General features: G+C 36.7%; 1 protein-coding gene across 1 annotated transcript; it reads left to right on the top strand.

Annotated features, from left to right (window-relative positions):
• LOC129274017 (secreted acidic protein 2-like) lies at positions 1 to 26330 on the top strand. The gene is made up of 5 exons (XM_064108935.1): positions 1 to 16; positions 906 to 1028; positions 6011 to 6131; positions 15914 to 15994; positions 22055 to 26330. The coding sequence occupies exons 1-5, from the start codon at positions 1 to 3 to the stop codon at positions 22182 to 22184; spliced, it is 471 nt and encodes a 156-aa protein (XP_063965005.1). The 3' UTR covers positions 22185 to 26330.
• Positions 26331 to 26762: the final 432 nt, after the last annotated feature.

Genomic DNA, 26762 nt, shown 5'->3' with positions numbered 1-26762 from the left:
ATGCAGTACAGGCACGGTGTGTCATTCACAGGCATGTTATGAGTGGTGCCAGAATGTTAAACAGGAGACAGAGTTTTGGAGGGTCGAGACCTTGGTTTCGCATAATAGCTTGCCCTTTCAAACCTTTCGCCAGGGCCCCTTCTTACAAAGAGTTGCGTTTGATCCAATCAATCACAACTATGGAAAGCCAGGAATGTCAACATCCGAAATGAATGTTTGTTCAAAATATTTTCTAACTATGATGGATTCATACATCCATGGTTTTCTTGAGAATTTAGTCTGCTTTTTGTTTACAAAGGACATTTTTAAAATTTATTGTAGAAAATATTATGACAGTACTGGATTTCCATAGAATTGCGATTGATCGGATCAATTGTAACTCTTTGTAAGACGGGGCCTGGAATTCCGTTGCAGCTGTGGGTTATACAGTGTAGTAGCATGTGTCCCTCCCCTACAGACAGATGTGAATTGTTTGCGATCTGCTGTGATGTAAAATATCTACACACGTAGGTTTCATTCGTGGTAACAATTGCAAAATAAATTCTTTCAGAATCTAATGGAATGAACACTATAAAGTGTATGTATGTTTAAATCAATATTTTCCCAATAATTTTTTGGAAAAATAAGAAAAGAGTAATCGATCTGTAATGAGATAAATATGTGTAAGACATTGTGTATGTTTTCAAAGGTACAATGTAGTAACACATGACATGCCCATATTTACGGCCAATGTGTGCTTGTTTGTGTAGCTGATATTAAGCGTTAATCATATTTTTTTTTTACAATTCAATCAATTAAAAAGTCTTTCTCTCACAAGTTGTTGCTCACTGGTACTTGAAGTTGGCTTTAACAGGTCTCTCGAAACCTTTCCTTTATACATTATTTGTTTTATTTCTGTTTTTTAGGAGGTGAGTCACCTCTCTTTGAGCCTGAAGAGGAGAATGACGGGGACAATGAAGTCCAGCTTGATGTTATTCAGCCAATGGATAAGAAGGATGATGACGATGTTGATGAAGATACAAGAGAAGGTATTTAGTTCCCTAAATTGTTTTGATTCAATTTCTATCTGAAATTCATGAAATGATCTAGTAGGATTGTATGTTCTGCTTTTAGGGCAAGAATATCTGTTAAATGTATTAATTACAATTGCATCCTTTCTCATTGTGGTATATATCCTGATTTAATTGAATACCAACCTGAAACGCGCACAAAGGTGCATTTCAGAATGATAATTATATGGAAATGCATTTTTATGAAACCTAGATGTATTAGCACATGATTTGGTGTAAACATGGTTATATGATGTTTCCCTGTGGTACCACCAAGGAATATTGAACAGTGTTGGATTTCTCAACTCTTTTTAAGGTTGATCTCCCTCACGCAACCCCTGTAGTTATTGAAGCATAAAGTAGTCCTCTAAAGTGTGTTTCAGATTTGAGTTTCTGCATTTCACAATGATAATTCTGCCATTGAAGAAAAAAAATCAAGCACAAATGTATCCTCTCATCTAGGACTCATTACTTTCACCTTGATTGATAAAGGTATACCCTAATATTAAGAGTCTTAATAACGACATGATAGAGCATTCAAGGTTTTTCATCTTACTGACTCCCTGTTCATTTCACCTGGGTGGAAGGTGGCAAATGTGGATATTTCTGCACTCTAAAAACACAAGGGTAGAAAGGGTGGAAAGAGGGTGACGAGTGACAGCATTATCATTCCTCAGACCTGTTAAATGGTGACTTGCCCCTTCCGCCTTCCCCTCTTTTTTTTTTTTTTTTTGCTCTTGAGAGTGTGATAAAAAGATCTTTATGATATAAACTACCTCCAAATAGTGAATAGGATGTGAAGGGAAATACGATGAGTGCTGTGTCAGTAAACCTTCAAATCTTTGCAATAATATCCATCCAAATATAGAGTGTTAAAATCAAGTTATAGATTCATATAACGACTGGTGGAAAGGGTGTATATTTCACTCCTACACACTTTACTTTCCACCATCTCCTAGCCCTTACCATTGACTATGATGAAATATCTCCCTTGGAAACGAGCACCTGCTTGCGTATGGATTGCCAACTGGATTCAAAGAAAACCTCCCCCGCTAGTTGAATCAAATTTACGCTGCATTACCCGCTATTGTGACAATAGGCAAACAAAGATGCTCTGCCCATGTTTTAAGGTCTAAGCTGGGCGGGATTACCCAATTGATAAAAATGTCCATTAGGATGGAAGTAATTGTGACTGAAGATAACATTGCATGATCATTATTTCATGCACGTCATCTCTTTCTCATCTATCGTAATTTTTCGTTTTTCAACCTCCCCCCATTTCCTGCCATGTTTCCTGTTCATTTCTAATTGTCTGTTGCTCTCCCCATTTTTTCACCAATGTTCTCTCCCTTCACTGCACATTCTCTTCTTCTTCTTGTACTCTCTTGTAATTATAGTATTTGTGAAGTTTGTTCATCACTTTATTTAGATGTGGTACTCTTATCCTTTCCTGAAAAACATTAAATATTCTTTTTTTGACAGTCAACTGTCATAAGTCATGTGTGCAAGGCAATAACAAAGATAGTGGCCCGTATTCTGAAGTCAGGTTTAAATTAGACCATGGTCTAACTCTGTGCTAAAAATATGGGAAGCCAAAGGTGTCAAAATTTGTATTAATTTTTACATTTCTTATGTTTACTCTGCTCTTTCCTGATTCATCGATGGTGAAGACAGTCATTTATTTATACTTGCTTAGACAATTATGAATGATTTGAGAGCCAAATGAGCTGAAATATGATACCTATGCTGTTAGTGATTTATGTAACAATTGGCTATCCATACTTAAACCACAACTTTAAACCTGAGTTTAATTTAAACCTGACTTCAGAATACAGGCCAGTACCTCCAGCACAGTACCTTCTTTTATCACTCTGAATTATCATTACATTTCCATAACCTTTTTGAATTTGCACGTTCATACCATAAACATGAACTAGAGGGAATTTATGACTTCATTTCATTGTCTTTGCGCTTGTGTACCGCTACAGGAACATATTTATTACCTCTTGGCGCACCATTGCATATATGCTTCACCGGCCATGAAATGTTCATCAAAATATTCATCAAAATATTCATCATAAAAATACAGAAGTCGGCAAGTTGCAATTCAAGAGCATATGAATCCCTCCCTCAGGGATAGCATAGCAAGAACAATTGCTATGATATTCAGGAAAGAGATTGATTTCATCTTTGCATTCGGAAAGTGATCAAAAGAGAGCGAATTATGCTCGCTGGCCTCTTACGTTGTGCGAGAGGTTGGCAACGTGGTGAAAGTAAGGATTTGCGGGGAGTAAAATTGAATTGGTATTGCATGGCTTGCCAGGCATAGCGGATCCATTGATTTGCTCACTCGGCTATATGCATATCAAATTACCTCTAGTATGAGGGGGGGGGGGGTAGAGAGCTTCTGGCTTGCCTCCCAAGCATGGCAAACGAGGTTATAATGTGGACTGGAGAACAAAATAATGAGGTTAGGACATCCACCTGAACAAAATAACTTTCCAAAGAGCCAGTATGAAGGCTCTGCATTCCTGTACAAAAGATATGTGCGTCTTGTTTTACAGAGAGTTGTGATCTATCCAATCAATGTCATTGCTCTGGAAATCCATCAATGTCATAATTATTTCTAATGGGAATTTATATACCTTCCCTTTGAAAACAAAGAGGAACGCACTGATTTATCCAGACAACGGTGCAGTCATGAGGATGAAAAACTGAAAACTGAAAATCCATATTTTATTGTTTGAAATGAAATCTGAAAATAGAAATACTCTGAAAATTCTTTTTGCCCAATGATCGTGGGCCTAACAGCCACTGTGTGTGGCGCGAGGTCGACGTAGCTCTATCTCTTGAATTGTTGAACACCAAACAGGGTAGCAACAACTCCCATCTTTTAACGTCCTTTGGTCTGATGGGGGTTGGCCTTGAACTCCCAACCTCCCGGTTGTGAGATGGACGCTCTACCAACTGAGCCAAGACACTGGTTACATGCATACTGTAACTCTTTATGAAGATTCCCCTGAGCATACCTCATGTCTCATTTTAAACACAAAAATACATTCTAGATGTTGAGGTTGCCTGTTTTCCGGAGATGCATTTGATCGGGTCAATCGTAACTCTTTGTAAGACGGGGCTTAGTTTCTTTATTCTTTAATTCATATCTAGACCCAGTATAATTTAGCTTTTTTGCAAAAAAAACCTTTTCCTTGATAAAGTCTTGTGAAAACTCTCAAAATTTTGCAGGATACCTACTTCATTATTGCAGGTATTTTATTTCATGGATATTTTGAGTAATAGGCTTTCATACTGACAATGCCTGGTATTTTAACCATTCATTTCCCTTCTTAGATTTTAACCCAATCCATTCCTCATCCACACTCCTCCTTAAAGGTTAACACATTCCAACCTTATCATTCCATTTTTTCTCCCTCTCATCCTGTTTCTCTTTAAAAATAAGGCATCCTCTTCCTGTTTACCAGTCATATTATGTAACAACAATTAAATGTCTTATTGTCATGTTTCCAAACTTAGCAAGCCATTTAGTATGAAGAGTCAGATTTTACCAAATTTATGAATCCATTGTATAGATATAATAGGATAAATAGTGGAATTAAAGTACTAAAAATTACCTTGCAGGAAAAGTGAATAAATTTGGTTTTACAAATGAATATTTGTTTATTCATTATTATTATTAGTGTTATTTTATTTATTTATGTATTTATTTATTTATTCATTTTTTTTATTATTTTTTAATTATTTATTATTATTATTATTTTATTTATTTATTTGTCTATTTATTTATAATATTTATCCAAGGTAGCTCATACAACAATACAAGATCTCGCATGAGGTCCTGGATTACAAACAATCCAACTATTTATGATTAAAAACAAAGAATGATGGTAATACATAAACATTTATCATGTCATTAGATTTTGACTAAATACATAATATTACAGCTAAAAGCATTTTATAAATACATAAAATTTGGGTTGAATGATGATGAGTAAATTTCATCTCATTGAAATAAAATATAATTCTCATTGTTCTCATCTTGCAATTATTTCACAGCTTGATTTGCTCATATTCCTACTTTTATCATTACCATGTATTTGATACAAAGCGTGAATAAAAAGAAGATGGTCCTGAAAGGAAACTTTTTGCTTTTTTTATCAGGGGCTCTAGTCTACTCATTAAAATAGAATACTATTCTCATTGCTTTCATCTTAACAATTTTACGACTTGAATGTCTTGTTTTTCTGCTTTTATCATTCCCAATGTATTTGGAACAACAAGCGAATCAAGGAAGATTATCAGTGAAGTAATCATTTGTTTGTTTCACCAAGGAGGTCTTTGGTTTGATCAGGGTTTATTTTCATAAAGAGTTTAGTACGAATTAAAATCATGCTTAGAGGCCACTGTGCACAAAATATTTAAAGGGGGAGTGAACTGTGTGTGGTCTCTCATTGACTGTGTTATAAATACATAGTCTTAAAATATACATGGTTAGATATTTACTATTACTACAGAGAATGAATTGACCAATAATTGTATTTGTATAGAGAAACTAAAATGTTTTGAAAGGAAAAGTGATTGTTTTGCTACTTGGTAACATAATTATTGCAGTATAAGTGTATTGAGTCGTTAATTAGCATGTTATCATTCAAGTGGGTCTATATTACTAGACTACACTCGCATTATGGGTCAGGAAACTGACCAGGTATGAGTAGTTGAGGACTCGAGATGGCGCTATTGGTTCGTATCTGCTATAACACATCTCGTAAATTGTTTTACTTCATGATTTTTTCCCCTCAGTATACATGTACTGCCATATTTGAAGTTACAACTTTGCCCCTCACTTCCAACTGGCAATATTATAGTTTTGCTTAAACTATGGGGGTGTGCAGTATTATAATCAAAAGCTTTTTTTCAACTTTCGTATTTGCGTTTTTGTCTTTCAGAAGTGATGGATGCCAATGATGAGGATTCAGGAAGAGAGAAGGAAGAGGAAAAGGAAGATAAGGAAGAGGAGCATGAAGGGGCGAAGCACTCTGGGATTATTACCCTCCGATTTGAAGAAGAGTAAGTAGATCTGGATTTTCTTATTTTCCAATCCTGTTCTATTGTTTCAGCAGTTACGTAGCAAATAGGGCATACACTCGCACATGACCCCTCTGGCAATAAACAAATCTGGCGTATCATTTAAAAGCATAACAAAAGGAATGAAATCTCTCTCTCTTTTAATCACTTCTTGTTGTATGTTCCTCATTCATGTAGTTGTGTAAGTAGGTCCATTTATGTGCTGTTTTTTAATGATTTCTGGGGGATGTTTCACAAAGATTCATTATGACTAAGTCGAACTTAAATGCTGACGTGTACATGAAATGCAACACGCAATCTTATTGATCAATACGCAGTAGTGCGTGTCCTCTTGGCATGATCTGACCAATGCTGTCATGCCTTTAATACTGTGTGCAACTAGACATTTAATTGCAACTTAAGTCATACTTAAATCTTTGTGAAACACCCCCCAGATCTGTACTAGGATCCATCTTAAGTTTTTTATAAATCTGAAAAATTCCTGCCCTTTCCCCCCTTTATAGTTAACCACAAGTCACTAGAAATAACAGGTTTGCATCAGTGGGTTACTGCAATGACCCCCTCTATGTTGAGAATGAGTATATTGGTATGATAGCTTTTAATATGCTTTTTTTCTGAAAGTGTATTTCACTTCAAAAACAAAACTAGGCGTCAAATCTCTTATTTGCTCTGTCAGATGCAAATAAATAATGTTTTTCATTATTTTTTTTCTAGTTTGCAATGTGTTGGTTTTTTTTTGCAATTCCTAGAATGATCCCTTGACATTCGTTCCCCCATGCTAAGGATCTGACAACTGTCATATTGAGTGTGGAAGAATATTGAAATATTAATCCATGTGTAACAGTCAGAAATTGAAAACTCGTATTTTTCATTTAGTGTTATGCGAAATGACTTGGTCAGTTTTTTTTTGTTCTTGTCAATATGCCTTCTGTACTTATACATAGAAATTGGGCTTTGTTGAACTACCCCCTCTTGAGTTGAGAGTGTGTATTATGTGTCACTGCTCGGTGGTGGCTGAATTTGGAAGCATTCCCTTGTGCGTATTCCTATTTGATTAAGATTGAATTCTGCAATTTGAGATTCATGCATTATGATTTTGTTGATGAGTAAAAGCCTGTGTTTTTAACACTAGTGAACTTCTTAAGGATGGTGCTGATAGTAGTGCTGTAGTAGTCTTTGATGCTAGTGATGCTGCTGCTGATGGTGGTGGTGATGGTGGTGGTGGTGGTAATGATGGTGATTATGATGATGTTGATGATGATGGTGTTGGTGGTGGTGCAGGTGGTGGTGATGATGATGACGTTGATGGTGATGACGTGATAGTGATGATGATGATGATGATGATGATGATGAAGAAGAAGATGATGATGATGATGTTGATGATGATGATGATAATGATGGTGATGAAGATGATGATGAAAATGATGGTGATGATGATGATGATGATGATGGTGATGATGATGATGATGATGATGATGTTGATGATGATAATGATGGTGATGATGAAGATGATGATGAAAATGATGGTGATGATGATGATGTTGATGATGATGATGATGATGATGCTGATGATGATAATGATGATGATGATGAAGATGATGATCGTTATGGAGCGTTGTGGCCCAATGGATTAGTCTTCTGACTTTGAAACAGAGGGTTGTGGGTTCGAATCCTAGCCATGGTATAATTTCTTTCAGCAAGAAATTATCTACATTTTGCTGCACTCAACCCAGGTGAGGTGAATGGGTACCTGGGTGGTGTTTCATAAAGCTGTTCGTAAAGTTACGCACAACTATACGCACGACTGGAACCTGTTCTTAGGCACTAAATCAGTTACATAGAGATATCATTTAGCACAAGAAATGGTCACCAGTCGTGCGTAAAGTCATTCGTAACTTACGAACAGCTTTATGAAATGGGCCCCTGGCAGGATTAATTCCTTGAATGCACTGAGCGCTGAAAGGCAGCTCGAGCTAAAGCTGGGGTAATAATAATAAGCAATGCGCCTCGGAATAGAATATTTCTAGATAGATGGCGCTATATAAATGCCTATTATTATTATGATGATAATGATGATAATGATGATAATGATGATGATGATGATGGTGTAGATGATGATGAAGATGATGATGATGATGGTGATGATGATGGTGATGATGATGGTGATGATGATGATGATGAGGATGATGATGAGGATGATGATGAATGATGATGATGATGACAGTGATGATCATGGTGTAATGATGATGATGGTGGTGGTGGTTGGGATGGTGATGATGAGTATGGGGAAGAGGAAAATGGGACTGTCACGGTATTGATGATGATGGTGAAGAAGATCACGATAATCATTAATTCAAAAGAATTTAGCACCCTCTGCCAGCAGAGACATGCCAGCAGAGACATTCTCTTGAGGCCATCTATATTGAGGAATAGCAAATCATGAAGTTTTTTCATGCAGTTGAATTTGTTTGTAGGCCTTATAATTAAATAGATGAACATTGGGTATTTTGTAGATGTGGCAATGAGATTTTTTTCATGTTTTTTAGATAAAGAGAGAAGGAGGGGGTGGGGGCATTAGGAAATGTCAGAGTTTTTTTCCGATTGATCTTGTGATTGATGAGAAAATGTGTCGTGGGCTCTCTGAGCTAACAACACTCTGCGCCCTGATTGATCTGTTGTCATAGTTAATGTATGGGGAGAGAGAAGAATCGGAAAGTTGGGAAAGGGGAAGATGATGATGAGCTAAGGTATGGGAAGATAGATAATGGTGGCAAGGGAGATTTGAGAAGAGGATATTGAAAAGGAGAAAGAAAGAAAGAAAGAAGGGGTAAATGTGATAGATAGTTAATGTATGAGATGAGAAAATGGGGTAGTGATGATAAAGCAAAGATTTGGGAAGAGTACTAGAAATTATATAATAAACTATTGAATATTAAAAGGAGAAAGACAGAGGGGGTCAATGGAAGAAGTAGGAGATAGTTAATGTATGAGAAGAGAGAAGAATGGAAATGGTGTGAAAGGGGTGGATGATGAGGTATGGGGAGAGAAGGAGAAAGGGGAGAAATGAAAGGAGGATATTGGAAAGGAGGACGAAAGAGGGGTATATGGAAAAAGTAGGCGGTGGTTAAAGGTCAAGTCCACCTCACGAAAAAAGTTGATTTGAATCAATAGAGAAAAATCAGACAAGCATTATGCTGAAATATCAGCAAAATTGGATGTAAAATAAGAAAGTTATGACAGTTTTAGGTTTCGCTTATTTTTCACAAAATAGTTATATGCACAATTAAGTCACATGCAAACGAGAGAATCGACGATGTCCCTCACTCACTATTTCTTTTGTTTTTTATTGTTCGAATTATACATTATTTCAAGTTTTGCAGATTTGACAATAAGGACCAACTTGACTGAACCATAAAATGTTAAGCAATGGTAATTCCACATGTTCAGGTAGAAATAAAACTTTGTTTCTCAGGACAATGAGGAGAAAATTAGAATATTTCATATAATAAAATACAAAAGAAATAGTGAGTGAGTGAAGTTCCCTCATTTGCGACTGGGATGTGCATATAACTGTTTTGTGAAATTAAGCGAAACTTTAAAATGTCATAACTTATTTCACATCCGATTTCGATGAAATTTTCAGTGTCATGCTTGTTCGATTTTTCTCTTTTTATTCAAATCAAATTTCTGTCAGGGTGGACTTGTCCTTTAATGTATGGGAGGAGAGAAGAATTGGATTGGTTTGGAAAAGGGGCAAATGATGAAAAAACTAAGGTATGGGGAGATAAGGAGAAAGGAGATGGGAATAGGATGACAAAAGAAAGAGAGTTGGATGGAAAAAGTACAATTAAATGGTATGCCTATTTTAATATAAGAAAAAAATACAGGATAGGGGTTGGGTCACTTCAAATAAGCCGTAATATATACTTAATATGATCTTGTGAAGTGTTGTGGCCCATTGGATTAGTCTTCTGACTTTGAAACAGAGGGTTGTGGATTCAAGTCCCTGTCATGGCATTATTTCCTTCAGCAAGAAATTTATCCACATTGTGCTGCATTCAACCCAGGTGAGGTGAATGGGTACCCGGCAGGATTGATTCCTTGAATGCATGAGCGCTGAAAGGCAGCTCGAGCTAAAGCCGGGTTAATAATAATAACAACGCGCCTAGGAATAGAATATTTCTAGATAGATGGCGCTGTATAAATGCCTATTATTATTATTATCTTGCCACTTCCGTTATATATGTGTGATATTGATATGTTTTATGTGATCTTGCCACTTCCATTATATGCATGTGATATTGATAAATGTGAGTTTTTTTTATAAAACAAACACACATAATAATAAATTGAATGGAATTGAATTAAATTGTATTAAAAGAGAAAAGGGAAGGGTTCAAGATGATAAGAGACTCATATGTAAGCAAAGAGTTTCACACAAAGAAATCAATTTAAAAAAAAGGTGTGTGTGAAAAAATATTAGAATTGTTGGAAACATTTTGTTGGAAATGAGACAAAATAGAATCTGAAATGGATAATGCCCCCACGTCTTGCATCCATAAGATGTGATTCATTTATTTGAATCCTTATTACTTTACATGTATGTAAAGGTCATCCAAGATGTTTTCAAGTGCATTTTATAGTTACTTGAAATTGAAAAAAGTCGAGGAAAGGTGAAGAAGATGGATTGAGGAAGTTTTTTTTCAAATAAGAACATGGGGAAGAGAGAGAAGAAATCTGGATTATGAAGGTGGGAGGGAAAAAGAAGAAGGAAGAAGAGAGGAGATACAGAGACATATATACAGTGCGTATCAAAAAAAGTTTACACTTTGAAAAAGCCCTGGGAAATAAAAAATATACAACATGAGGGTATTTTTTCACCTATAATCTTGGGGTAAGGTCTCATCTATCAAATGAAAGTAAAAGTTTTGACAGAATGTTACACTTGAGTGAGCACTGTCCATTTCTGTAAAGCTCGTAGAAATATGTTTGCGCAGAAATACTTGTTTTCACGCTGTGTCAAGGGGAAAGGGCGAAATCAGACTTACCCTGCGAAACATTTCCCATATATTTTTCGCACTTTTAGTCAATTGAAATGAAACCGATACGTTCAAGCAATTTGTAAGAATTTTGCCACCCAAATTGAAATTTCAACACTTAGTAATCACAACCTTTACCCTTTTTGTGCCAGCTGGATCTGAGGACATGACTGAATCTGAACAAAAGTTTATATCAGACATCTCCAGCATTTTTTCACTAAGTTTTTATCATTTAAAGTGGGTTTATATTTCATTTTTCATTTAATACTTGTTTCTCCACACTTTTTCCAAGCTTGACAATGATTATCAAAATGAAAATCAAGCCTAAGCGATATAATGTAAATCACAGCTCAGTGTAAAGCAAATATCGTCACGATGGCCTCGGTGTGTGGGGGAGTGGGGTGGGGTGCAATGCACTCTTCAAAGTGTTTTGGGCAAGGAACAAGTCAAAAAAGGTTAAAGATATTTTCAAATCAATTTTACTAGCTAAATTCTACATGTTCTTCATGATTAAGGTCTACTTTTATTCGCATAACTATTTCAAAGTTCTGCGCAATTTTTCACTAACTTTTCAAAAGTAAGTGGTGCTCACTCTAGCAGACATATTTTTCGACAGTTATATCATCATTTGCTTAAATGGATCTGTACCAATGTTAAAATGTGGAAAAACCTTCAGGATATTACAAATGTATAATTTTACAGGATTTTTTCTCTAAGTGTAAACTTTTTTTGATACGCACTGTAGAGAGAGAAGTGTGTGTTTGTTACTAACTCACATGAACATGGAGGTTAATTTTCCTTCCTTGCCTGACTTCCAACGCGACCCCATTCGTTGGATAATCACCGTCACAATTTTCCAATTGAAATAATTTTTCACCACCCCTAGCAACATGCCTCGCAAACCACAAGTATGACTGCATCAGTATGTTTCTCGTGCAAGTATGATGAATTTCTCAATCTTCATGCATGGATGAAGATGCATGGAAAATGGGTTATGAGGTCGTGCTGCATTGATTAAACCAGTCAATTCTTATTCTATTTTTCATATCTTCCCTGGAATATGGAGCATGAAAGTGATACATAAAATGTATATTTTTCACAAGACAAGGTGGAATCATAATGTGTCATGGATGTTTTTGTATTTTTTTTTTCAAGGAAAATGCATTAAGAATGGAAATAAAGCTTATAAAATTTGAAAACTAGTAGTAGTAGCAGCAGCAGCAGTAGAGGAAGCAGTAGTAGAAGTAGTAGTAGTAGTAGTAGTAGTAGTAGCAGTAGCAGTAGTAGTAGTAGTAGTAGTAGTAGTAGTAGTAGTAGTAGTAGTAGTAGTAGTAGTAGTAGTAGTAGTAGTAGTGGTAGTGGTAGTAGTAGCAGTAGTATTAGTGGTAGTGGTGTGGTAGTAGTAGTAGTAGTAGTAGCAGTAGCAGTAGCAGTAGCAGTAGTAGTAGTAGTAGCAGTAGTAGTAGTAGTAGTAGTAGTAGTAGTAGTAGTGGTAGTGGTATAGTAGTAGTAGTAGGAGTAGTAGTAGTAGTAGTAGCAGTAGTAGTAATAGTAGTGGTGGTAGTACTAGTAGTAGTAGTAGCAGTAGTAATAGTAGTGGTAGTAGTAGTAGTAGTAGCAGTAGTAGTAGTAGCAGTACTTAGTAGTAATAGTAGTAATACATTTTTAAAGAGTCAGGGTACAATCCATATGGGAGTTTGTGGAAGTAGGGGATATTCAAATACATTTTTCCAAAATCATACGTCAATGGAAGAATTAAAAAAAAATGTTTTATTGGACCAGTAGACATTAACAATTACCGTAAGACCTATGATTTTCCTGTCTGCATTTTGCAGAATCCTTGCTATTTGTATTCTTTATAAGAATTTATATGATGCGAAATCTGGAAAGCATTTTTTATTGATGCAAAAATATATCTCTATGTGACCATTGGCTTTCTCTTTTTAGAAGCTAGCCTTTCCCCTACTTCACAGAAGCTATACATAGAAAATGATGTTTAAAAGGTGATTTCTAAGAACATCTTCGCGGTGGTGTTGTTTTTACATGCATTCCCAGCTGAAGTACATGGTGTCCAGTCGAATGTGGCTTGGTGGGTACGTCGGGAAGGATGTCGATCAATATTTGCATGGAGGAACTTAGCGGAAGTGTTTGGAAATCTAATTTAGAAAGGACGAAACGAAAGTCAGGATGCCTATGTGTACTTCAGTAGCCTTCGTATTGGTGATTGCGGTAGCGGAGCGTCTGGGTTGCTCGGTTTTGGGAGTCAAGGATGTTTTGTGTTTTATGGGGTGTTTGGTTTTTGATATACCCGTTTTCTTACTTTTGGAAATGAAATGGTGGTCAGTTGCAGCAGAAATGTTCACATGGGATGAGAATGAAATGAAACACATATCATAATATATCATAAAAGATATAAAAAACACAAAGAACAACATAAATACCAAAGAAATACTTGTTTTAATAATAGCAAAGAGGGCTTGCTTGGTTTTTTTTGCAGTGGACGTTGTTGTTTTTTTCATTGGGTTTTTCGTTTTTAATGTGCTACCCTTTCTCTACTTTTAAACTTAATAGATGCTCAGTTGCAGAAGAAACGTTTGCATTGCGTGAAAATAAAATGAAACTTATTTTAATGCTGGAACAAAGAAAAAGTCACAAATACCAAAGTGAAAAATTGTCAAACAATTGTCAGTTTTCGTAAAACAATGTGGTTAAATACGTTTCACGACAGATTAATGTATTTGTGTGAAGAAAAAAGTAATAAAATTCTGGCACTACATACCAAGATTTTCAAAACCTCTTTACTTTAATCAGAAGATCTAGAAATTTCAATTTGTCTTGAATATTATCCTTTAGACTGTTACCATACAAGATGATGACTTATTTTGATCATCACGAGCAATTAAAATTTTGATTGCTTTGTTACCCTTGAAAAAAGATTTGTTGTATGGATTTTAGCTCAAGAAAACGGCTTGTTAAACTTGATTTTCTTGCAAGGTGGGAAATTCTACAAGATGTAGTTCCGCCAAGGATTGGATGTAGTTTATAGTAGTTTATAGTGTATTCTGTCTTTTTGAAGGAGGTATGGTGTTTGTTTATCTTCTGGAGATGCCTTCTTTTTAGTTAGTTAGTCTTCAAATTTGTATATCAAATTTCCCTTTTCATTAAGTTAAAAGATTCAAGATAGAAAGAGATATACCCTCTGGATTTTCTTAGAACTGAACTGTAAATTCATTCCATTTTCTATTTAGTCATTTAACTTTCAATCCATCCATCCTTCGTTTGTGGTATGATCAATCTTTCTTTCTGTTTATGCCTGTTGATTGTGCCCAATCTGTCTTTTTTTTCAATCGAATTTTTTTTTCCCATCATTCATCTTTCTGATTATGTGTTTTCTTTCCTTCCTCTCCCCCTCTCTATGTTTCTATCTCTGTTTCTCTGTCTGTATCTATCTTTGTCTATATGTCTCTTTTCTTTTCTTCTTTCCATCTCCCTTTCTTTCCTTTATCCATTTATCTATCTCTCTTCCACTTACCACCTCTTCCACTCTTCCCCTCTTGCCCGTCCCTTCCTCTCTTTCTTTTCTTTCTCTCTCCCTCCCACCTGCTTCCACTCCCTGTCTTTTTCTTCCTTCCTTCCTTCTCCCTCCCTTCCCCTCTCCCTCCTTCGCTCCCTTCCCCTTTCTCTTTCTATCTTATTTCTCTCTCTGTCTCCCCCCTTCTCCTCCATCTCACCTTTCCTCTCACATATTTCCTCTCATCCATATCAAGGCCTTTCATAAAAAGAAATCTGTTGCCTACCCTATTGTTTTCCAGATCAATACTTCACACTCTACCATGGCAATGGCATTGGCCAGCTGTTCATCCTATCCAAATAACCCCCTCTTGCAAATAATATCGATCGCTTCTCCCAATTAATAATTCCTCCCCCCTCCCTATTCTTTTCATCATCCCCCTCTCCTATTCAATGTAGAACAACTGTTACACAAGCAAATCAGTTAATGCAAGCTTTCAAATTGGCAACAGCTTGCACTAAGCATGTGCTATTTTATCTTTTGAATATTCCTACTGAAATACATCAATTTCTCGTTAGAAGAAGTAATGAAATTCAATCTGCTTTCTCATAATTAAAAGATGTTGACAGTTGTTTTTGTGAGTAATTATTATTGACATGTAAAGCTCTATTCAGTCTCTAGCAGGAAGCAAGTAAGTAAATAATCATTGTGTTTTTATCATGATTTCTTTAGAAACGGGTTGTAAAATGTTGAATTGTTCCAATGCTGCTATTCTGAAATATTATCCCTTATGCAGGAGAGACGATTTGAACTTAAGCACAGATATTACATGTAGCTAAATTGCCTTAAAACCCAGATAATATTCATCAACTTGAATATAATGTATAATTTGAAATTTATAAATGTTGTAGTAGTAAGTACCTACTTTTTTCAAATCACATATCTATCAAACCATAAAAACATATTTTTCCTCCTTTTTAGATTCAATTTCAAATAGCCTCTTCTCCCCCCAATATTCACAACAAACATGACGAGTGATGAGAACCATTTTTCAGAGAAAAATATTTCTCCCCCTGCTTGTCTATTTTTATGCAAACATGGCCACTCCCTCAAGTAAATCCTTGATGACCCACTCCTGTCTAAATAATGTGGTATAACATCTTAAACATTGTATTTTGATATCTATATTTTGTTTCTTTGATGTCCTTTTGTAGGTTAACCGAGAAGGATGCCGATGAATTCTTTGACTCTCTTGACAGTCTGGGCTTGCCAAGGTCTATCTTCTCTGATATTAAGTAAGTAGAAAATCTTTAACTTTTTGAATTTTGTACTTCCTGTAGAATTTGCACAAGGACCCCCCTGGTTCTATAGTAAGCAACAGGTTAAGTAAAAAAAAATCAAATTCTCCCCCATTAAATGATAATAATAGGCATTTATATAGCACCAATCGATTTCAAGACACACTATGATAATAATAATAATAATAATAAACAGTTCTTGTATAGCGCATATCACAATTATGAATAATGTCTCTATGCGCTTCCAAAGGACTTGGATATTATTACCCCAGCTGTAGCTTGGCAGCCGTAATTACTAAGATTACAGCGCACACGCATTTCAAGGAATAAATTCCTGCCAGGTACCCATTCACCTCACCTGGGTTGAGTGCAGGCAGCACAATGTGGATAAATTTCTAGTAGAAGGAAATTATGCCATGGCTGGGAGTCGAACCCACGACCCTCTGTTTCAAAGTCCGGAGACTAATCGACTGGGCCACAAAGCTCCACTTAATAATAATAATAAAGGTACATTTACCCAGGGTATCCACTTCAGTTCCGAAAATTTTTCTCCCAGCGGGCCCTGCTATTATTATTACCCCGGCTTTAGCTGGGCTGCCTAGGGGCTCAAGCATTCAAGGAATTTTTTCCTACCGGGTACCCATTCACCTCACCTGGGTTGAGTGCAGCACAATGTGGATAAATTTCTTGCTGAAGGATATTACGCCATGGCTGGGATTCAAACCCACGACCCTCTGTTTCAAAGACAGAAGACTGATCCACTGGGCCACAGCGCTCCACTATTATCATCATTACCTCGCCTTTAGCTTGAGCTGGTGTTTCCTGTACTGTGCACTCAAAGAATACATCCTGCCCATTCACCTCACCTGGGTTGAGAGCAGCACAATATGGATCAATTTCTTGCTGAAGGAGTAAATGCTATCGCTGGGATTTGAATCCCAACCCTCTGATTCAAAGTACAGAGAGTAATCCACTGGGCCACATTGCTCCTCTGTATTTCCCAAAGGACTTGCAAATATCTTATCTTTGCAATTGTGGTAACTACCGTGGTAACAGGGGTCAGTAGTCAATCACAAGGTTTCCATGATAGTAGCATAATGACAAAGTTACCGTGAAAGTGAGTCTTTATGACATGGACCGCTGGTGGGTGTTTTATAAAGCTGTTCTTAACTTCTGAGCGACTGTACGAATGACTGGTGATCCTTTCTTAAAGACTTAATCCCCACCAATGAAAATCTGGTATATATCATTAACAACAGAAAAGGATTCCCAGTCATTCTTAAAGTCACTCATAATTTACAAACAGTTTTATGAAGCACCCTCCTGGTTTTGAATTGTAATATGACCCTGGCACTGACTTGAGACAACATTTGATTTCCATGTCTAAAAACAACAATATAGCATATTCTACATCTAGGGCAAAGATTTTCTCAATTATGATACTCAATAATTCTTTAATTAAAATAACAATAATGGAGGCATTTATTGTGGAATGGATTTGTTTTGTTGTTGTCCTGTTTTATGTGTTTCGCAAATGAGTATTAACAATTTAAGTGTCTCCTGATAAACATGGATAATGAATTTATGTTCCAAAATTTAGATTAGTGTATTCAAAAGGATTATAACTAGATTCAAATATACAAATCAGTGGGATAGCCTCTTTCCAAATATCCTTTTTCGGCAATGCTGTAACAAATGGATTAAAGGCTTTAATAAGTAGGTCATTGCGACCATCTCCACTCGATAACCGCCTGATTAGGCCTTCCATGAAATCCATCGCCCCTCCGCATCTGACCTCCTACTCCCTTCTCTGCCTAATTTGTTGTGATGTCATCGTGGGTAACCATGGCAATGGTTATCCACGGTGTCCGAGACTTTGCCCATCCATCATCCATAGAGATGGCATTCAAGGTGCTTTGTTTTATTTGGGACCTGTGACATGACCCTCAGCCATTGATTACTGGGCTGATTTCTTACGATTGATCATACACAATAGTGAATGCAATCAATCGCAGTAGTTAGCCTCATGATTAATCGCTAAGCTGTACGTCACAGGGCCCTGAGATTGTTCTTAGAGGGTGGGGTTACTTAATGTGAAACCCCCGTGGTGATCATAGAGTCCTTCACATGTGAATATCTTATTACGATAAGATGTGTATAAAGTATAATTTCACACGAATAATGGTGCCAGCGGGTCGTTGATATTTGGTCCTCATTGATGATTAATCCCTCTTACATATCCATCCCTCTCTCTCCTGTTGTGAATATTTTATTGCATTTACGTTTTCTTGGAGATTAAGTTAAAACAAATCTTCTGCAACTGTCATCTTCTGTGAGACTGACATTTAATTTCGCAAACTAAAATTTTGGTATTTGAGGATAGTATGATTGTGTAACTCTTATATACTTGGGGGAAGGGGTAATAACAACAGTTTTTATGACTATTTCATTGAATCTTGATTTCCGTATTGCACTCATGGAACTATCAATTATCCTATACATGTTTCTTAAGCATTATATTTATTTGCTAGCTTGTGGATAGAATGTTGACAGATAAATAATTAATACAATTTTGAATTTGATTGTAGAATGCGTAAAATTGCATCATTTGTGCAAATAGTTAAGAAGGCGGGAAGAGTATCCATATAAAAAAATATCTCCTCTGCATCAGCTGACTATGCCTGCCATGATATGCTCGAAACGATAGATTTATTGATCCTAACCTGCATGGTCTAATGTAACCTGCAACGCCCGCGCTCTCATCAGCCACCTCTCACTTTAAACAAATCCGGTCACAACGAAACCACCCCCTCCAAAACACCTCCATTCCTAGGCGATGCCTTCCAAATGTCAAATTGTCTCCATGCGGCAATTCATGCCGACCCCAATCTCCCCGAAATTCAATCAAATGTGACGGACGGAAAATGAGACGGTTTGGAATTGGAAGATGGGGAAAAATTATGAGTAGCCGCTCATTAGTTTCGCCGGCTGTCTTCACTCTTCTCTGAGCTGGTAATTGTTTGCCGTTAATATTTTCTCGGCCAAATATAATCACGGTGAAGAGCGGGGGGCCCCCCTCAGGAACGAAGGAAATTGCACAGTTGGGATATTGGAGGAGAGAGAGGGATGGAGAGAGAAAGACAAAGAGAGGGGGAGAGAAAGAAGAAAAAAAGAAAGATACTGTTGCAAATATGACCATCTTCGAATGGCTCTTTGCTTGCTGGCTTGAGATCAAAGCATCTTGTATACTTCGGCATCATTCTCTCACTCTCTCTCTCTCGCACATGCATGCTTTGGACCCTTGAGCATCTCATACTGCTTAACATACACCCCCCATGCAGCATCCAATCCCTGTGTGTTGGGCTGCACACACACACCCACCCACAAACACACACTCGCTAACTCATGCAACCCACAATTACATAGCAAAGCCTGCTTCCTCCAAACACATGTGCAATCTGATGCAAATGTCTTCCGTTTTATTTCTCCTCGTTTGAATTACAAACATTTGGATTTTGAGATATTGTCTTTCTTTGGTCATCTGTACACGAGTGAATATCGGTATTGTTTTTGGTAATGTTCTTCACCCGCCATGATGAGGATAATTACAATGATTTTTATCACTCCTGAGATTCCTTTGCACCAAACCGAGCATTCGGCTGAAGGTAAGAGGTTCAATTCAGGGAAATGGGGTCAAACGTGATGTTCTATCAGTAGACTGCAACTCTCGTTTGAGAAATGTTCCTACCCGAGGATTGATGGGGAAAAAGCAGTCTAAGGAACGTGCCTGATTGCTCAATTTTGACAACCATTATGTTCAAATGCCAACAAAACATGCTCAGCATTTGAACTATGGTAGACATCTCGTACTATAGAGCTCCCTGTTCAATTTAATTTGGTATTTAAATAACATGTTCTTACTTTTTATGGCTTGACACTGCCCCGTTTCTTCTAGAGAGTGTCTAATAAAATGAATTATACTGAATGTTTATTGTCATAATCCAACCTTTAACATTGAGTTCTTGGAAGTATTATTGAATTGTGTGAACTATGGAGACACTTTCATGATGTTGCCTCAATTTTTTTGATAATCCCTAAGATTTAAAAAACAAGAAAATTGTCACCTGGGACCATTTCATGAAGCAGTTCATCGGTCATTTTCAGTTGTAACTGTTATAGATTACTGAAATCATTGCATCTGATTGGCCCGAAAGCACATTTGTCTGTGAATATCACTCAGAGTATGGCTTATGAAATGCTCCCAAGCCAGGTGTTTAAGAAAAGGGTAGAGATAAGGTGAAAAATGAGAGAAATGGGAATGGGATAAAATAACATGCAGCGCTGATAACAAATATTTCCCATATTGGACAAGGTGAACTGTTCTAAAGAGGTTTTTGGGCTCAGTTGCTAATTCTCTGGACTTTGAACTGAACTATAAGGTGGGGGGTTGAATCCCACTGCAAAGCACATATCCTTCAGTAAGGCATTTGTTTATATTTGCCACTCTCCACCCATGTATAGTAAATGGGTACCTGGGAGGAAGTAATTTCTGAGCAAGTGATAAGGGTTTAGCTGTTGAAGTAAACTATTTCTTCCGTTTTTGCCAATGCTGTTGAGTCCTGACACATAACATTAGTGAGTTTTCGCACAGCGGTGCAGAATTGGGGCGTTGTGGCCCAGTGGATTAGTCTTCGGACTTTGAAACAGAGGGTCGTGGGTTCGAATCCCAGCCATGGCGTAATTTCCTTCAGCAAGAAACTGATCCACAGTGTGCTGCACTCAACCCAGGTGAGGTAAATGGGTACCGGTAGGAAGTAATTCCTTAAAAAGCTGTGTGCGCTATGAACGCCTAGCTTAGCAGGGTAATATAGGAGCGCCTTGAGCACCTAACAAGGTGGATATGTGCGCAATATAAATACCCTATATTAATAAATCCTACAAACGCAGTAAATACATTGAAAATTCTAGTGAAATCACAAGGAAGTCTTTGTTGAGGGTCGGTGAATGGGAACAGCAGTTCAGTCAGACGTTTCAGAGCTAACAAAAAATTGCAAATATGTCGTTTGTCCAGAGTCATGGATGAAACTGCTGTTTTGATTCACCGACCCAGCTATGAAAGGTCTCTGTGAAATACAACACCGTTCTTACTACCTTCCTGAAACTAGTTTACTGGAAACTAGTTTAACGTGTAATGAGAACGGTCGAAGCGATCTTGGAAGTGATCTTCCAAATCGGTTCAGAAAACCACCTTGTGATGTAGTTTTCAAGATCGTTTTGCCTCGTTAAACTGGTTTTAGCGTAAGTGAGGATACAACCGTTCTTCGGGAAGTGATCTTCGCACATTTTGAGCTCGCTATCCCGCACACTGTGTGTAGAATGCCTACGCTGCGGTTTGAATTTTGCGCGAAACGTTTCACCCCACTGAGAGCGTTCCCATAGCAACAAGATCGCTTTACGTGAAGTGATTTTGAAAACCACTTTCGTGTGATCAAGTGGGAACGCAAGCAAAGCGATCTTCCAAACTGATTTCCTGAACCGGTTTCTAGTAAACTAGTTTTTGAAAACGTAATGAGAACGGAGTCTACCTTGTTTTATTATTTTATCTTTTCTTTCTGTAAAGCATCAAAAGTATAAAGAAGGTACTTTCAAAGAAAGAAACCGATAAGATTTCTAGGAACACGAGTTGTGCCCTAGAATATATCTCTGCTACAGCAACAATTCAATTTCCGGCTTCTCTTCTATCTTATCTGTCAATGTAGATTTCCTCAGCAAACATTCAAGGAAATCAGCTTTATACAAAATTTTATCATATTTTTCAAAGAATTCATATATAACACATCTCTCTCAATCTTTTTCTTTCTTTTCTGTTGTTACCAATTTGCAAAGGGAAAGGAAGAGCGAGCACCGTTCATGTAAATGATATTCACTTAAACTGACAACTACTGTATTTTCAAAGAATTCATATTCACACTTCTATAAATTTTAGGGGAGTGTTACATATTGATATCCTTCTAATATTTATCTTCTTTCCATTCTTTTTTTGTTGTCGAATTGCAGAGTGAAAGGAAAAGCGATCACCGTCCATGTAAATGCTTCTTCACTTAGACTGACGCCTCAGTCTGTTGGAGCTTTAATCGGTAAGTCAACTTTAAAATTTACTTTGTCAGTGGGCCATTTGCTAACGTAACCCAGGTGTAGATTATAGATTTTTAAGTCTTTATATCAATTATAGGCCTTTATGGATCTTACATCGCAATGCATCATGGGACAGAATTTGAATAAGTAGCATGATCATTTGAATACTGATGAACGACACTCTTTGGGTCATTTTAAGCAATTTAAAAATCTATAGTAGATGTGAACAACTTTTTTCTCATACATGTAATTATACATTAGTCACAAATTACAGGTATAACTATGGTTAAAAGTTGTGCTTTTTCGTCAACACACACGTTTCTTAACGTTTTATTTTATTGATGGATTTATGGTACTGTGCGCCTCCTGTGCATATACCAATGCGGTAAGACATGACATACCACCACTAATTGGAACTCAAGTTTGATTTCAAATCACACTTAAATCTTTGAGAAACACCCCCAGGGGCCCGTCTTTCACAGAGTTAGGATTGATCCAATCAACCTTCAGTGTATGCAAAACCATCAATGTCATAATTATTTCTACAAATAAAAATTGTACATTGTCCTTTGTGAACAAAGGAAAACACACTGAATTTTCAAGAAATCAATGAATGTATGAATTTACAGCATATCTAGAACATATTTCTAGTAAACATGCATCTTAGGTATTGATGTTGCTGGTTTTCCATAGTTACGGTTGATCGGATCAATCGCACCTCTTTGTAGAGTCTTGAGTAGATATGAACACAGTCTAGCAAGGGTCAAATTAAGAATTCAAAGGGGGAAGGTCCTTTTTTTCAAAGGGCATTAAAAGTAAAGGCAAGGCGGTGCTCACTTGAAGGGGCATCTAAGGGGGTGTTGCAAGAATATATTTGCAATCAATTGTAAATATTCTGTTGTAATTCTACAATTGATATATCAATTTCAACTGTAGCAAATCAGGGGCCCATCTTACAAAGACTTACGTTTGAACCAATCAATCGTAACTCTACAGAAATCCATCAATGTCATACATTTTTCTACAGGAAATTTGCACAATGTCCTTAGTAAACAAAGAGAAGCACAGTGAATTTTTAAGAAAACATTTAATGCATGAATATACATCATAGCTTGAAAATATTTTGACCAAACATGCTGGCCGTCCATAGTTGTAAATTGATTGAATCAATCGCAACTCTTTGTAAGACGGGGCCCAGATTGCACTTCTTGTTCTGAGAAGCAGATAAGCAATCAATGGCAAATTTGCAATTAGTTGCAAGACATATGATTGATTTAGGGACTGAAAATAGACTTGCAATTGATGGCAAGTTTCTTGCAACACCCCATTAGTCCATTAAAAATGGCATCAATTGTGAAATGTATGTTTCAATGGGACACATGCACTGGACTCCCGCAGGGCTCCAAGGCCATAGGCAAAAAGGGCACTTATTTTGGTCTTAACTCTACAAATATTTGGAAGGTTATTAAGGCCGTTTCTGAGGGCATTGGAGACAATGGCCTAGGTTAGCCTTGGAGTATGGTCTGATTAATAAATTCACACTTCATGGGTGGTTCTTTCATAGCCATGGTTTAGTTAAAGGTAAAAGAAAGTAGTTGCAGCAAACTATTATTTCCTGAGAAAATCTTAAATCAAGGTTAATTGTTGCCATATTCTATCTAGATGTGGTACATTCATGTACCGATAGCTCAGTCGGTAGAGCGGGGGTTTCGGATTCCGGTGACCCGGGTTCGATTCCCAAGTGGTGCGCTAGTGCCCTTTGGTAAGGCATTTATCCTCATTACCAGGTTCCTCGGAGAGGACCTTAAGCCGTTGGTCCCCTGGTTGCTTGCTCACAGGCATTCATGCTTTCTTAGCAGTCAGGTAAAAAAAACTCGGTATAACATGGTAAACTTATCTTTGTGAAATCATGAAATCTAAGGTGAAAACCGATAATTCTGATATTTGCTATAACAGACAAGCATACGTGGGATAGTGTGTTAATATCGCTTGGGGAAAATACTGGACATAAGATGTAATTCTGAGCTTATTAATAATAGCTAATTTCTCGGCAATTACACATTTTCTTCCAGAGGCATTTGCACATTTAAAAAAAAATTTACATTCAAACACTTGGGTGGTCATTTCATTGGATTCTGTTCAAACTCATTTAGAGATCATTAGTAATACTTAATTACCAAAACTGGTATTTGTCTTTATCCCAAATTTAACTTTGACAACACTTCTGTTGATTGCCAGTGGTCAACTATTTCACAAAGTACAATTTATTTTAATCCTAATAATACAAGTATACAGTGATATTTTTATGAACTAGTTGGTACTTCATCTTTGCCATGAATGTAAACGAAGTATATAAAACCTTGCATTCCATGAATGATGGACTAACATATTTTGTTTAGTTTGGAGTTAAAATTCTAAATACTACCAAATGTGCAAGCAGCTTGGATATAAAAAAATATAAGGTAAATAAGATATTATTCTCACATACTGAAGGTATAGCTTACAATATTGTAAACAATTATTCAAAAGAACGAATAAAACTGTAGTTTGAAGCGTGCATTAGGAATATTATAAGACAACAAAGCAATGAAGAAGACAAATCATACTCTTTATAAATGCTCTGCACTTGATTTAGGTCAATCACTTGTTTCAATACAACCAATTTATGACTTGATTGTATAAGATCGCTCATATCCACATCAGAATTACTCCATAATAAATTGAAATTCGTAGAAAATAAAACCAAAATATTCTAGTTTGCCCTCCAGTGCCATTCGTTTCATTTCATTGTACGAATTGAAGCTCCGATATCAGCTATATTTAGCTGATTGCCAAATTTATGCTGCACCCTAGCGACTGAAAGTTAACGTCATTCTAAATATTTATCTAGCCTAGTGGATTGGGCACGGACTTATAAAGATAGATGGTCTTATTCGCCATGACACTCCTACTCAATCATGTATAGTGATATTTAGTTTTAAAGGGAGACTGAAGTACACATGCTTTCAGGATAGTTGTGATTTTGTTTCTCAATGTATTCATTTATTTCCATCAACCCTCAGTTAAAGAAACATATATGGGTCTTTGTATGAAGTTGCAGCTCAAGTTGTGACATTTCCGCACATTTATTGGTTGTAGGTTATACATTTGTATTAATGCCATGCATTTTACTCTAAATTTTATGCCATTTAGACAATTTTTGTGAAGTTAAAGAGCAAAACAGTGTATTCCACTGTTACACGGTGTCCAAGTAGAATCAGGATATATTTAGAGTTGGTCCTAACAGTCAAAATCAGGCTAATACATTGCTGCTTGTGTCTAAATTATATTTTTTCATCCTACATGTATATTGTGGTGTGTTACAATGTTTTTTTAGAAAAAATACAAGTACTCATACACACATTTCATCTTAGTTTTGAGGATTTTTCTTATATCAGCTACTCACGAGAAATTATGGCAATTACATTTACCAAAACTTGAGATACAAAATGCACATTTACTTTTGTCAGGTAGCTAAGAACATAAGATTTCCTATGCATAGTCTAGATATTTAAAAGAAAATTTACACATTGTAACTATGCTACTAAGTGTCAACTAAGGGTGTGTTTATGCTTCCATTGTGAGGACAGAATCAGCGTTTTCAAACGTCGATTCAAAACGCCGTTCGTAAACGTGGTTCTGGGAGTGCTGTTTATGCTTAACTCTTCAGAGGCGAAATCACCATCTCCAGCTGGCTTCGCATCATAATTTTCATTGAGCAGGAAAGCGAGGTCAAATTGGGCGCGCCTTTTTTCGAAAGTTTTTTTTCCGAGTGTTGTTATTACTTGGAGATAACAGGCGACCATAATGGAGCAATGCGACTGTATTTGCCCGTGGATTTTCATCTCACCGGAAGCATGTACCAAATGACGTCATTTAAACACGTTTATGATCGTGGTTCTGTTTATACTTCCCCAGAAAGCCTGATTCTGGTCAAACAACATTTACAAATGCACCTTTTTGTGAGTTTACGATCGGCGTTTTGAAACGTCGTTTAAATGAAAGTAAGCATGGACGCAACCGTGTTTTGGACTAATCACGTATGGAAACGCTGATTCTGGCCTGAAAAGTGGAAGCATAAACATGGCCTAATTGTGACGTTTCTCAGAGAGAGAGAGAGAGAGATAACTTTGAAGAGATGGGGGGGAGTGTATATAGGAAGAAAAAAAGGAAGAAGCGGGTAAACAACAAGAAGGCAAGCAAGACAGAGAAATGGCTGGGGAGGATGAAAAATAGAAAGCCGAGAGAATAAATTGATATACCTGTTGCCCACGGCAGTGGTCCTGATTTATTAATAAAAAAAACTTATGGGATGTCTATATCGAGATTGATGCTCGAAGCAAGGGATTACCACTTTTTTCCTTTCCAAAATTGCTTTTTGAGCTCAAATTGCCTGCTGCAAATTGGCACTGCAAATAGGATTTGAGGTGTAATAAATGTCAAATGATAAATTTCTCTAACATCTCAATGTTTGAATTTATTTATTCTGCTGTGGATATTATTGCTAAACATCGCAGATTTAATGCGGATGTCATGGAGAGACAGATTAATTGGTCTTTATATTTGTGAATTAAAATGAACAGATTGAAAA

Source organism: Lytechinus pictus, chromosome 13, assembly GCF_037042905.1.
Source record: "Lytechinus pictus isolate F3 Inbred chromosome 13, Lp3.0, whole genome shotgun sequence".
Lineage (NCBI taxonomy): Eukaryota > Metazoa > Echinodermata > Echinoidea > Temnopleuroida > Toxopneustidae > Lytechinus > Lytechinus pictus.
The sequence above is the reverse complement of the archived record's forward strand: the minus strand, read 5'-3'. Positions and strand labels throughout refer to the sequence as shown.